Here is a 13,120-nt window from a genome sequence, read left to right on the forward strand (position 1 = left end):
GGTACAGATAAATTGGTTTATTGAGCTTAATTTTGGGTAAAATTGTTTGATTGAACTTAATTTTTTTTTTTTTAACTTTACTATTGATAATTTTTGTTTTTGGGCTAAGCTTTTTGGGTTTGTATATTTTGTTTTAGATTTAAATCTATAGATTTTTTTTATCGTCTTCAAAATGAGAAAAATGCTAGAATTACAAACTTTTTTACAAATCTATAATATGGTTACTGGTTATTGATTAGTAAAAAACTAGTATAAGTGGTGGGTCCAAATACAAACCAATAAGAATTTACTACCTAAACAGTTTGTAAAAATATTATAGAAAAATTTGTAGTTATAACATTACTCTTAAAAGAATCAATAATATTATTAAAGGGGTAAAGTGTAATTTTATAAAACAAAATTGTTAAAATTAGTAACTATGCATATACTAATTTAGTAATATATATATATATATATACAAGTTGCTATGTGCTACACACTTAAATATTTTATTTTACAAATTTTGGGAGAGAATTTTTTTTTTTTTTTTAAGAAGATTTTGGGAGAGAATTCGGTTACATTTGCCTTCACATTTCTTTCTTACTGCTACATAAGCAATTAATTTGTTCTTACTTGTTTCTAGCATTTTTTTTTATTACGGAGAGCACTAGTATTGATAAAAGTTGATATTTACCATTTTAAAACTTGTTTTATCTGTTATATCAATCCACTTTACAATATATACTAAATCTCAATTTTTAATAAATTTAACCCAAATAAAAGAGGATGTTTTTATATTAAAGAATTTTTTCAACCTGCTACAGTGGCCCATTGAAGCAAGGTTGCAAAACAATTTGAGTATACCCACCCAGACATAGTGGGGTTTTTATGCTTTTGGGTTGTAAAATAGCAATGGAGGATTTTTTACAACTCCCGATCCTATTGCTCTAATAAAACTTAGGCGTAATTAATAACAAGTGTGCTAGTAAGTGAGTGAGTGAGTGATTATTATTATTATTATTATTTTTGGAAACATTTAGTGGTAAAAAGATTACTTTAACTAAATTTTCATTCAGCCAAAAAAAAAAAAAAAAACAAAAACTAAATGTTTATAAGAATTATAAAAAAATAAATAATAACTGTCAAATAATTAATCAAGATGACGTATGTGCTGACGCGCATTGATATTGATGTTGATATTGTTCCACTACCATGAACTTGCGCTTCATCTTTCTTGGATTGGAAATCGGAAACTCTACTTTCTTGTTGAAGATGCTGAATCAGAAAGAAGACTTTTTTTAATTGTGTTTGTCTATAGCTGTGGAAGGTTTTTAGTATTTACTATTGGAAATATTCCTCTCTTTCTCTCTACCCACCCTATTCCCCTCTCTCTCTACCTACCTCAATGGCAAGAGAATTGACGTTCACTGCTGTAGGATTCACTGTCCTCATTGCTCTTGTATTAGTCCATCCAACTTGCTGTGCTACTAGTACCTGCCCCGCTTCTTCTTGTGGGAATATCAACATAAGCTTTCCTTTTGGATTGGAGAGCGACCCATTTTATCAAAGCTGTGGGTACCCATTTTATGTACTTTCGTGTGAGAACAATCGTACGGTTCTATATAAATTTGGAGGAAAATACTACGTAGAGGAAATCAGTTACAACAACTTCACAATCCGGATCGTGGACTCAGGTATACAGAAGAACAGTTACTTCTCCACTCCCAATTATTCATTATATCGATACAATTTTAGTTCGATAAATTTATTTAATGGATATACCACGTATCAGCCAAAGGGGACGGTGCCGGAGCGGTATCCCGAACTATCACGGAGTTTGGTTTGGATGAGCTGTGAAAAACCAGTGAATTCTCCATTGTATTTGGACACTTCTACTTGCAATTATAATGACAACTCTTCTTCTATATCTGATTCCAAGACGAGGTATAGATATGTTAAAGCCGGTAGAACGACCGCATCCGAAGTGGAGGACTCGTGCCAAGTAGAGAAGATGTCTCTGACTTCGTGGCCAACAAATAATGATGACCCAAATATCTCCTGTACAGACGTCCACCATGAATTGGCATATGGTTTTGAGCTTTCATGGCTCAATGGTGAAGGTAATTGTGAAAATTATTGCCCAATATACGGCAGCAAATGTTACCTCAATGACATGAACCATCTTCAATGCTACGACGACAGTACTGGTGGGTAAATAAAGCGAGAAAGGCCATAACACTTTCCCTTCTCTAATTTACATGTTGTGCATTATTATCCCTTTGCAAGTTTCTTTTCTGAACTCTTGCATTTTTCCACTGTCACTATTCACTAACCATTCATCTATTTATTCTATTAAACTTCTATAAGGCCAAACTTCTTGGTGCATACACCATATCCATAATTCCATACCAATGTAATAGACATACTAGGATATTTTTATTCAAGTCTCAGTGTGTGTTTGGTTCCGCGTTGCGTTTTCTAAAGCTGCATTTCTGTTTTTTTTTTTTTTTTTTTTCACACGTTTTGTTTTGGAGTAGTGCGGTTACCGTTCATTGAACAGAACAGTAACCGCAAATATTGACTTTTCACATAAACAGTGTATATATGCACGGTTCATGGACCACAAATTACACTTTTTATCAACTTTTTCATTAAAAATAGATCCCACGGTACTATTCACATATTTAAAAATTATTTTCCTACAGTGTTTTCAGTTTTCAGTAATTTTAAGGGTTCCAATCGCTGATATGTTTTTCTTTTATTTGTGATCGCAGGAGTGCTTGACCAGATCCTAGAAATACTCAGAGGTGAGGTTTCTATCTCAAAAAGTTGTTTGAAGAGTAATATAGAATGGACAATTAAATAGAATTGTATGAGTAATGGTTCCTGATGTGATGATGACACAAGTAATGGAATAACCGTGTAGTTGGGCAATCAATTGGTCGATCTTAAACATATGTGCTTTAGTAAATGAAAAGTAATAATTATCGAATTTTTGAAGAAGATAGCTTCTTCGTATGTACCCCCAGCCATTCCAATGTAATAAACATGTTAGGGAGTAGTTATTGTAGTCGTATAATGACTAAATTCAATTTTAAAGTTCTCAACGTTGATATTTTTTTTTCTTTGTCAAAAATGCAGTTTTGGGATATATATTTGTTGAAAGTGCACACTGGTGGGACGCAATATCATATTATACATCCGCTGGTGAGTTTTCTATCTCAAAAAAAGGTTTTTTGAAGGATAGTAATTAATACACAGAATGAACAAGGAAACAGAATTACTTGAGTAATAGCGCCTGATGTGTGCTGATGACGCGGGTAGAGAAATAACCATGTACTTAGGTAATTAATTGGTTGATCTCGAATACATGAATACAAATATTTTGATTTACTTTTTAGTAAAAATAGGATGTCATGTGTTTGATTTTTATCATTTTAAACTTTGGTTATTTTATAAGAAAAGTCAAACACGTACATGGTAATTAGTGGAATAATAGGCAAAATTGACGAGGGATCAAATTTAGGATATCCCGCTCTATTACCATAATAAATTACTGATTCTCCTAAAAGATTAAGTTACTAGGAAATATTAAGTTTAATCATTTAATCATAACTTTAATAATCTCATTCTTTTAATTGAACTCGATGATATGAAAAGTAAAAATTATAGATTTTCTTAAGAAATTAGCTTCCTTTGAATAAAAATTTACCTTTCTTGGCTCCTAGGCTCCTAATTATTCCATGAGAATAAAGGTTTAGTACTTAGTATTAATGCAAAATGCATGTCTAAACATTTACTCCATTATAACCTAATTAAATTATCATTTGATTGACTCGGTGGGCAAATTCTTCAGCCCTAGCTATAGGTTAACTAATGTTAAATTACCAAAATTTCCAAAAATTGAAGATGTTGAGAAATAATAAATTTAATCATTTAACCACATAATTCTAAGTTCTAACAAATAATGCATATTGGGAACTCTAAAAGCATTTGATTGAGCTCGACTCAATTAAAGTGACATCCCAATTTTAAGACCAATTATGCAGTCAACCGGCATTTATGGTTGTTGAAATTTCTTGCTGAGCATGGCCCAATGTAAGATCTTACTGTAGTTTTATTAGGCCTTAGACTTTTCAAGTTATTCGGGCCACTTGTTTTACTAATTAGTAATTCACTTTTCGTTAGCAAAAAGTAATGTCACCTTCTTCTCTTGTTTATATTTCTTGCAGCTTGGGCCATACTGCTGGAAATCGGTAATAACCTGAATCTCTTCTTCAACTTTAATTTTTTTAGCATATCATTCCTTAAAATTGTGATTAAAAATAGTTTACCATGCATGCAAACAAGACGTAAATATTAGTTACATTAACATGAAACAAAATATATTGTGCTTAATTACTAGGATTAAGAAGGTATGTAGTTGTAAGTCCAACTATAATTTCAACTAAAAATTAAAAAAGGTGACAGGTGCAACAACAATTTTGTTTCTTATAGTTATTTTGGTGATGTTTCTACACAGTAATATTTCTCCTTGAAACAAGGACTGTCTTGGGGATTCTATTCATGGTGGCGTTTTTGATATATAAGTGGCGGAAGAGACATTTATCAATGTATGATGCTATTGAAGAATTTCTGCAAAGCCAAATTAATCTCATGCCAATTAGGTACTCTTACTCAGAAATTAGGAAGATGTCCAAAGGTTTCAAGGACAAATTGGGTGAAGGAGGCTATGGCTCTGTATATAGAGGAAAGCTAGAAAGTGGCCCTCATGTTGCTATAAAGATGTTGGGTATCTCCAAAGCTAATGGGCAAGAATTTATCAACGAAGTTGCAACAATTGGAAGAATTCACCACGTGAATGTGGTGCAACTCATTGGCTTCTGTGCTGAGGGGCCAAAGCGCGCCCTTATATATGAATTCATGCCTAATAGTTCTCTTGAAAAATACATTTTTTCTCAAGAAGAAAGTATCCTCTTAAGTATTGAGAAAATGTTTGAGATTTCACTTGGAGTGGCTCGTGGGATTGAATATCTACATCAAGGATGTGACATGCAAATTCTGCATTTTGATATCAAACCTCATAACATTCTTCTTGATGAGAACTTCATTCCCAAAGTTTCTGATTTTGGGCTTGCAAAACTTTATCCAACAAATGATAGCATAGTGTCTTTGACTGCTGCAAGGGGAACACTAGGATATATAGCTCCAGAGTTGTTCTATAAAAACATTGGAGGGGTCTCCTATAAAGCTGATGTTTATAGTTTTGGCATGTTGTTGTTGGAAATGGCTAGCAGAAGAAAGAACGTGAATGCATTTGCAGACCGTTCAAGCCAAATTTACTTCCCAACTTGGGTTTATGGCCAATTTAGTGAAGGAAATGACATAGAAATAGAAGATGTCACAGAGGAGGAGAAGAAAATTGTTAAGAAGATGATCATAGTCGCATTATGGTGCATACAGATGAAGCCTAGTGACCGTCCTTCAATGAACAAAGTTGTAGAAATGCTTGAAGGAGAAGTTGAATGCTTACAAATGCCTTCCAAGCCTTTCCTATCATCATCACCAGCGAGACCAACAGGGGATGTAGGAGACAACTTAAATTCAACTAGTTCATCATTTCAATCAGGTGAATCAAGTCAATCTGCTAAACTTTAAATGCACGGAAAAGCTAACACCACCGCAAAAATAGGGGAATTAGTCTTCACATATTTGATAGCATAAAGACACTTCATATTTTTGTGTGACAAATAATTGGTCCCTTGATTTATGATAGCTATCCTTACCTAAAACAATTATTTTTTTCCTTTTTTTTTTTGGCTTAGTAGGTGGTATATTTATTTGTTAAAGTCTTTTTAAGTGGAAATAAAATTTATAATTTTATAATTGTGATTTGTGAATGTGTAATTGATTAAGTCAATGCTGAAAAACCGGGCAATATATATTGGAGTGGCAATAGCCTAGTTGTAGAAATTGCTTTCAGTATTCATATGCATGATTAAGCAATCAATTCATGTTAACTACAAAGTCTACAATAATTCAGTGGCTGCCCTGCCTCCAACAGAGAAGGAATCCTTCCAAATATTGTTGTGTAGAATCGTTCGAGGTTTAGCTCTGGAATAGATCAAGCAGCTAATTAATACTTCCTTAATCAACTAGGCTGCTCAATTAGAGTTGTCCCATTGAATGAAAATGTTCCTGACATATGGAGCTGGTATGCATACCATCAACATGTACCCGAACGCATTTAACCGCTCTCTCACACATGCGAGAGTTTGGTTACATGATATCCATTTTTACTATTAGAAAGTCAATGATTTTATATTGTGATATAGTGAAGAATATGACTATGAGACCTTGTTTAAACTACGTGGTGTCGTGAAGGGCATTGTAGACTTCTTCTTTTTCCGCTAATAAATGAGAAGGAGAGAAGTAGATAAAGGGCACTAGGAAGTCACGTGCTCTTATTGTAGCAGGTCCAAATATTTAGATTTAAATGCTATAAATCATTGAATCATAATATATATATATATATATATATATTTGATCTATTATCATGTTATCTAAAATTTTAAGCCGAAATCCAAATTATAACCTTTTTGTTTTAGTAAATTATCATTTTCATCCATAAATAATTATTTTATTTTATTTTACTAAAACAGTTGCGGGTCGCGTCATGTTTGCGGGTCGCATCGAATATTGTCTCCTAGATATATGGATATTCACAATTTTTTATTATATAACATCTTGAGTATGAGGGTAAACTGCTTAACCCGTTAAAAGTGAAAAGCCCCTAGATTACTCAATTACTAGTTCTAGCGGGTAGGGTCAATTGCTTATAGAAGTTTGATTAATAGTGAGGATTATTATATAGTATATACTGCAATATGTAACTAATTTAAGTGAGGTTCTACAAAATCAAAAAAAAAAAAAAAAATCATTATATAATAAATAAAATAACAAAACAAACAAACAAAAACCCAAACCTATAAAATGCAAAATGCCCGGCCTCCTGTAAAATTCTATCCCGTTGGAAGAAACAGGCTAGGCCTCTCTGTTTCGTCTGCCTCCAAACTACCTTTATTACCTTCTATCAAACCCTCAAATCGGTCCCGCCATAACCTTCAATTATCATCACCACAAAATCCAAACTGTGAACCCCTTAACCACCGTCTGATCCATCACCTCAATGTGGGCCACCTCCACAAAGCAATCTCCACCCTTGATCTCATGGCCCAACTCCACCTCAACTCGTTCACACCCACTACTTGACTCACTCCCATCTCCACCTCAACTCTCTCATTCTCAATTCTCTCATCAGCTTGTACTCAAATAGTGGGGATTGGGCTAAAGTAAAATCCATTTTTGATGATATGAGGGATTTGAGAGACTTGGCTTCATGGACTGCTATGGTTTCTTGTTTTGCAAATAATGATATGGGAAGTGAAGCCATTGTCACGTTTCTTCAAACTATAACACTACTGCAATTTGGTGCAGTCACCATTTCTAAACTTAACTTTTATTATATAATATATATAATATAATAATGATATGATGTGGTAGGAAAGAGAGTGAGAGAGGATCTCCACATGTACATGTGGTCAAGAAGCCAAGAAACTTGTTTTGTCTCCTGCTTTTGAAAGGCTTTGAGTGGATTATCACTCAACCCAGTCTAATAAATATATATAATTTGACTAGGTGAAGGGGTGGATGACATGTAGACATTCATAGAGAGATGTAGGCTGTATATCAAATATCAACGATAACTTGGTCGATCAATTCAGTTTATTCAAAGGAAATTTAAAAAAACAAAAACAAAAGTTGGTACCAAAATCGAAGAACATTCTATACTATATTGGCACCAAAAGTTGAGTATAGACATCATTCTGGAAATGGTCTAACCTAAAGTACCTGATCAAATGCATCTATGGCCAATTACAGAATTCCTAATAAAAGCAATAACTCATAAAAGAGAGATATCGAAATCACAGAGAGAGAACTATTCAAAGAGGTTCAAATCATTTTACAAAATAAACAATTACGGGGTGATTCCAGTTGTACATAGGAAAATAGTAACACCAACCAATCCATGATTGTTCTGAAAACCACTTATCTGGGCTGACACAATGAGCACATTAAGCAACAAACTAGAGGAGACAACTGTAAACATGTGAAATTAAAACCACAAAATTTCCTACTTGATTGTCTCTGAAAAAAAAAAAAAAAAGCAAGCCCAACCGGTGCCAGCAGCAACAATTATATTCGTTCTCCACCCATCCAAGTCTACAAACAAAGCCCAACAATTCCGAGCTAAGCCAAGCTTCGCATAAAAATGAACTAATAGGGATATTGAAGATTCAAACTATTAAAGCGTCATATTATGGGAAAAAGTGTACTTAAAAATTTGTATTAACATTATTGAGTAGAACTTGATTATTTACCTACCACAAATCACAAATGGACAAACTTGGATCAGTAATGAAGAAATTTACCCCAAAAAAAAAAAAAAAAAGTAACACTAAAAATCTCAAATTTGAAACCTCAAATTAAATGCTTCAACAAAACTTTTTTTTTTTTTTTTTTTTACTCTTTCTACAAGTACAAACTATTTTATAATATTTTTACAAACTATTGTTGTGGCCAATTTTTTACTGTTTCTTATCTAGATCCACCATCAACATTACTTTTTTGTTTACTAATAACCACTCGCTACATTAGTAGTTTGTAAAATTTTTTGTAAAAAAGTTTGTATTTCTAACATTTTCCTTAAATAAAACTTCAACTAACACACTTTAAGTAGGGGTAAAATTATCTTCTCGACCAAAAAAAAAAAAAAAAAGGAGTAAAAGTGGAATCTTGTAAATTCCTAAGAGCAATGTTTTGACAATTTTCAGATCTCTCTATAGTCTGTAACTAGTTTTGTTTTGACTTTTGATACAAGTATTGTATTGTTTTGATACAAGTATTGTACATTAATATGAAAAGCACACACCCAAATATAGCAAAGTAGCTCATGCCTCTAAATTTGTCACAGAAGTGCAATTTAAGTGTTATATGAAAATATCAAAACCCAAACAAGCAGACCATTAAAACGGTAGATGGTGAATTACATATTTCAAGAAATGCAAGATAAAAATGACAATAATTGCTTTTTACTATACAAATCTACAACAAAAATCCCACGGCATTATTTACTAGAAAAGAAAATATATATATTATCAAGAAATCTAAGGCCATTTTTTAGCTAAATTGCACTAAACTTTCTCAACTGAAGCATTGATATTTTAGCATCTAAACTCATTCTGGTTGAATGTTTGCCTTTGCCCTCTTGACCCCACCAAATGCTTGGAACGAAGACTGTGTTTGTCATGGCCATAATATCCTGTACAAAGCTTCCAGAAGAGAATAATGACTGGTACATGCTCAACAATCCAGTAATGTAGCCCTTGCTCAGGATCCAAACTTTCTTCAAATTCTTTGGGCATCCCCCAAAATCCCAATTCTTTGAGGTTTTTCAGATGTTCGATTCCGGAAGGCACCTCTTTAAGTTGCGGACAATGCCCAATGGAAAAAAATTCAAGAACAGGCAATGTTCCTTCATCTATCAATAGCGTATGCAATGCATTTAAGTGTCTAATCCATAGCCACTTGAGTTTTGGAAACCCTTCAGGCTTAAAATGCAAATGTTCTCCGTTGTATGCTTGGTGTGAGATCATGAGCTCCCGTAAGTTTTGTAGATTTTGAAGGACTTTCAATGGGTCATCATTTAACCTAGACCATAAAATCTTTAGTTTGACCAGATGTTGAAGTTCTGAAATCCATTTTGGTAACTTCTCTAATCACCCCTTTATATGCAGGTTTTGAAGAAATTGTGGTGGGGATGAAATGAATTTTAAATCAACTATCTCATCTTCGCTAATTAAGGTTACATCAAGAGATTGAAGGCGGTTCATATTTTCAATAGAGGCACACAAAGCCATCATGGTTTCCTTTGACAGGTTTTTCACGCCTAGCTTCCTCAATTGTCTTAACTTTCCCAACTCTTTAGTAAGATCAACCCCTCCATGATTCAACTCCACATAATACAACTTTTGCAAGTTCTTTAAACACCCAACTCCCTTTTGTATCTTTACCCCTTTTCCCAAAGTCAAACTGTTTTCTTTTTCAAAATCAAGATTGAAAGCTACAAAATATCGTAGCTTACGAAGGTTGTTGATCTCAATTGGTATATCAAAAACTATGGACTGCTTTAGATCTAGAGTCTCCAGATTTTGCAACTTTCCTATGGATTTTGGAAGAATTTTAACTTTGGTATTTCTTAAACTTAAATACCTTAAATGAAATAAACTTCCAACATCTTCAGGAATGCAATCCAACAAAGCATCTTCAAAATCCATGACTTTCAAAAGCTTGAAATTAGCAACAAAAGTACTCATACAAGACTTTGGAAATTCATCAAGATTGAAAAAAAAAAAAAGAGAGAATGAATATGAGTGTTCCCAAATTCCTTTAATACAACATATGAAACTCCATCAATTGACATGCGTCGAGTTAATCCTTCAAAGCGAGACTCTTGTTTTGAGAGAACATGACAAAAACTCAAATCCTTCATCTTTCGAAGCATGATCTTACGTAAGATATCATCGAGTTGACATTTTATAACTTTCCCAGATATGTCACCATATGATTCTTGAACCAAGCTTCTGTGGATTAATTCAGTCAAGTATTCTTGTGCAACTTCCTCAAATGTTTTACCCTCCAATTCCTTCACAAATCCTTCAACTATCCATTGTCTAATCAATTTGCTGCACCTAATGGAGTAATCTTCTGGATACATACCAAGGTATAATAAGCAAGATTTGAGGTGGCATGGCAAGTCTTCATAACTTAGGGACAAGATTTTATCAACACCTGTAAGATGGGGATTTCCTCCTAACTCAAACCCAACACTATCATGCAAGTTTTTCCATTCAAAGACAGTTTTGTCTTTGGTTGACAGAAGACCACCTATAGCAACAATTGCAAGTGGTAAGCCTTTTCACTTCTCAACAATGTCCTGAGACAATTTCTCCAATATTGGGGGACAATGTCCTCCAAATTCAAATTGGAACACCCTTTTGCAGAATAGCTCCCATGCCTCATCAGGAGTTAGTGGTTGCAATTCAAAAACATGAACATGTGAAAATTTTTTACAAAAACTAGCCACCTCCCTATTACGTGTTGTGATCATAATTCTACCACCCTTATTATTATCAAGCAAAGCATGTTTTATACCCTTCCAAAAGTCAATTTTCCATACATCATCAAATATGACCATGTACGTTTTTAGCCGTAAGTAATCTCTTAATTTACTTACCAATGATTGTTCGTCCATTGTGTCAATTTCCAGCATAGGAAGCTCCATTCTGGCCTCACGAAATTGCTTTATGATGCTCCTTAATAGATCTTGTGTGTTATAAGATTGAGACATTGAAATCCACGCATAGCATTCAAAGTGTCCTCTAACCATTTGATGATCATAGATTTTTTAGTTTCATTAATAGATTTAATGGTGTTAAATAAGGTGTAAGAGAGGTGAGTTTAATATATATATATATATATATATATGCTGAAGTGTTGTATTTATTGTTACTACGCTTCTATAGAGCCACATCAGCGGCTACATTATTCACGTATTTTTTACTTCTCATTTTCTCTTTTTAAACTTTTCTTCTTCCTATTAAATATATATATATATATATATATATATTCTCCCTATTTGTTCACACCTACTATTACACTTCCTCTAACTTTTTCTGTTCCTCTTTGTTACACACCTATTGTTACACTTCATCATTTTCTCTTTCTTATATTTTGACTCTTCTTCTCCCCCATTTTATTTTGTATAAATTTGATATCATTTCTCTCATTTGATCCATATTTTCTCACACAAAAACTGTGAGTACTCTCTCTCTCTCTCTCTCTCTCTCGGTAAATTTGTGTTATTTCTTATAACTCTAATTAAGATTATTAATGATTTTTTTTATATAATAAATATGTGTTTTGGTATTGTGTTTTTTTAATTTCCCGTCACAAAATCTTCTCTCTCCCTTTTATATCTTTGGTTGAATTTTGATTTAGGTTAATACATGGTATTTTTTGGAATAAGAATTTGAGTTTATATCAAAACACATTCTACGTGGCTATGAATTTGGATATGCCTACCAATTGTTTGAGTAATAAATTATTATAAAATCTATATTATTCCTTTGGTTTCATTTTAATTTTGGTTAAAATAACATTATAATTTTGTGATGAGTTTTGATTACTATGATAATCTTCTTATTCTTTAAGAGATAAGAAATTTGAATAATAAATTTAAAACTTATAAAGTTTAGTTGTATATTTAGCAAATATAACACACTACAACAGAAGTTTAGTAATCAAACACACAAAAAAATAATAGAATGATATATTTGTAGAGATAAAAAGAAAAAAAATACTTGTAGAAATATTTTTAAAAAATAGAAAATACTTTAAATAATTGTTACTTTTTATATATTACATTCCATTACATAATATTTATATATTCTCATACATCACGTGGGTTTGTGGCTAGTTTATTTTAAAAGTAACAATCTAAACTAAGAGGGAGGTCAATGTAATTTGAGCAAACCTTAGGAGAGGTCAATGCATTCCCCCCCCCCCCCCCAAAAAAAAAAAAAAAAAAAAAAGCTAACAAGAGTGGTCACTGTCTCCAATCCACTTAAACCATACTTATGAATAGCGTAGGACCATTCGTACAATAGTAGAACTTGCTACTACTCAAACCCACAATAACATGGTCACAAGGATTTCTTACTACTAGACCACCTTCACTGTAAATTCCGCACTTGATCGAACTCCACGTTAATAAAGTGACATCCCAATTTATTGTTAGTTGTCAATGTAGTTTTATCAGGCCTTAAATTTTTCAAGTTATTCAGGTCACTTGTTTCTCTAATTAGAAATTCATCTTTTTGTTAGGAAAAATTAATTTCAACTTTTTTTTAATGTATTTCTTGCAGAAAATTTTTTCCTACGACGGCACGTCAATCGTGTTTCTCGCCATCAACTTTTATAAAATATTAAACATCGGTAATAACCTAAATCTCTTTTTCAA

General features: G+C 32.8%; 2 protein-coding genes across 4 annotated transcripts; one reads left to right on the forward strand and one right to left on the reverse strand.

Annotated features, from left to right (window-relative positions):
* The first annotated feature begins 1,199 nt into the window (after positions 1-1,199).
* LOC115960191 (rust resistance kinase Lr10-like) lies at positions 1,200-5,764 on the forward strand. Of its 3 annotated transcripts, XM_031078964.1 has the most exons (6): positions 1,582-1,673; positions 1,772-2,186; positions 2,754-2,786; positions 3,121-3,186; positions 4,212-4,235; positions 4,502-5,764. In XM_031078964.1, exons 2-6 carry the CDS (start codon positions 1,826-1,828, stop codon positions 5,635-5,637), a joined length of 1,620 nt encoding a protein of 539 aa, XP_030934824.1. In that variant the 5' UTR covers positions 1,582-1,673; positions 1,772-1,825; the 3' UTR covers positions 5,638-5,764. The 3 variants fall into 3 exon arrangements, with proteins under 3 accessions (XP_030934821.1, XP_030934823.1, XP_030934824.1); XM_031078961.1 differs by having other exon boundaries at positions 1,200-2,186; XM_031078963.1 differs by having other exon boundaries at positions 1,200-2,099.
* Positions 5,765-10,929: 5,165 nt separating this feature from the next.
* On the reverse strand, positions 10,930-11,413 carry LOC115960194 (putative disease resistance RPP13-like protein 1). The gene is made up of 2 exons (XM_031078967.1): positions 11,336-11,413; positions 10,930-11,254 (listed from the first exon to the last, which is right to left on the reverse strand). Exons 1-2 carry the CDS (start codon positions 11,381-11,383, stop codon positions 11,018-11,020), a joined length of 285 nt encoding a protein of 94 aa, XP_030934827.1. The 5' UTR covers positions 11,384-11,413; the 3' UTR covers positions 10,930-11,017.
* Positions 11,414-13,120: the final 1,707 nt, after the last annotated feature.

The sequence above is a fragment of the Quercus lobata genome, chromosome 9 (assembly GCF_001633185.2).
Source record: "Quercus lobata isolate SW786 chromosome 9, ValleyOak3.0 Primary Assembly, whole genome shotgun sequence".
NCBI classification, from domain to species: Eukaryota; Viridiplantae; Streptophyta; class Magnoliopsida; order Fagales; family Fagaceae; genus Quercus; species Quercus lobata.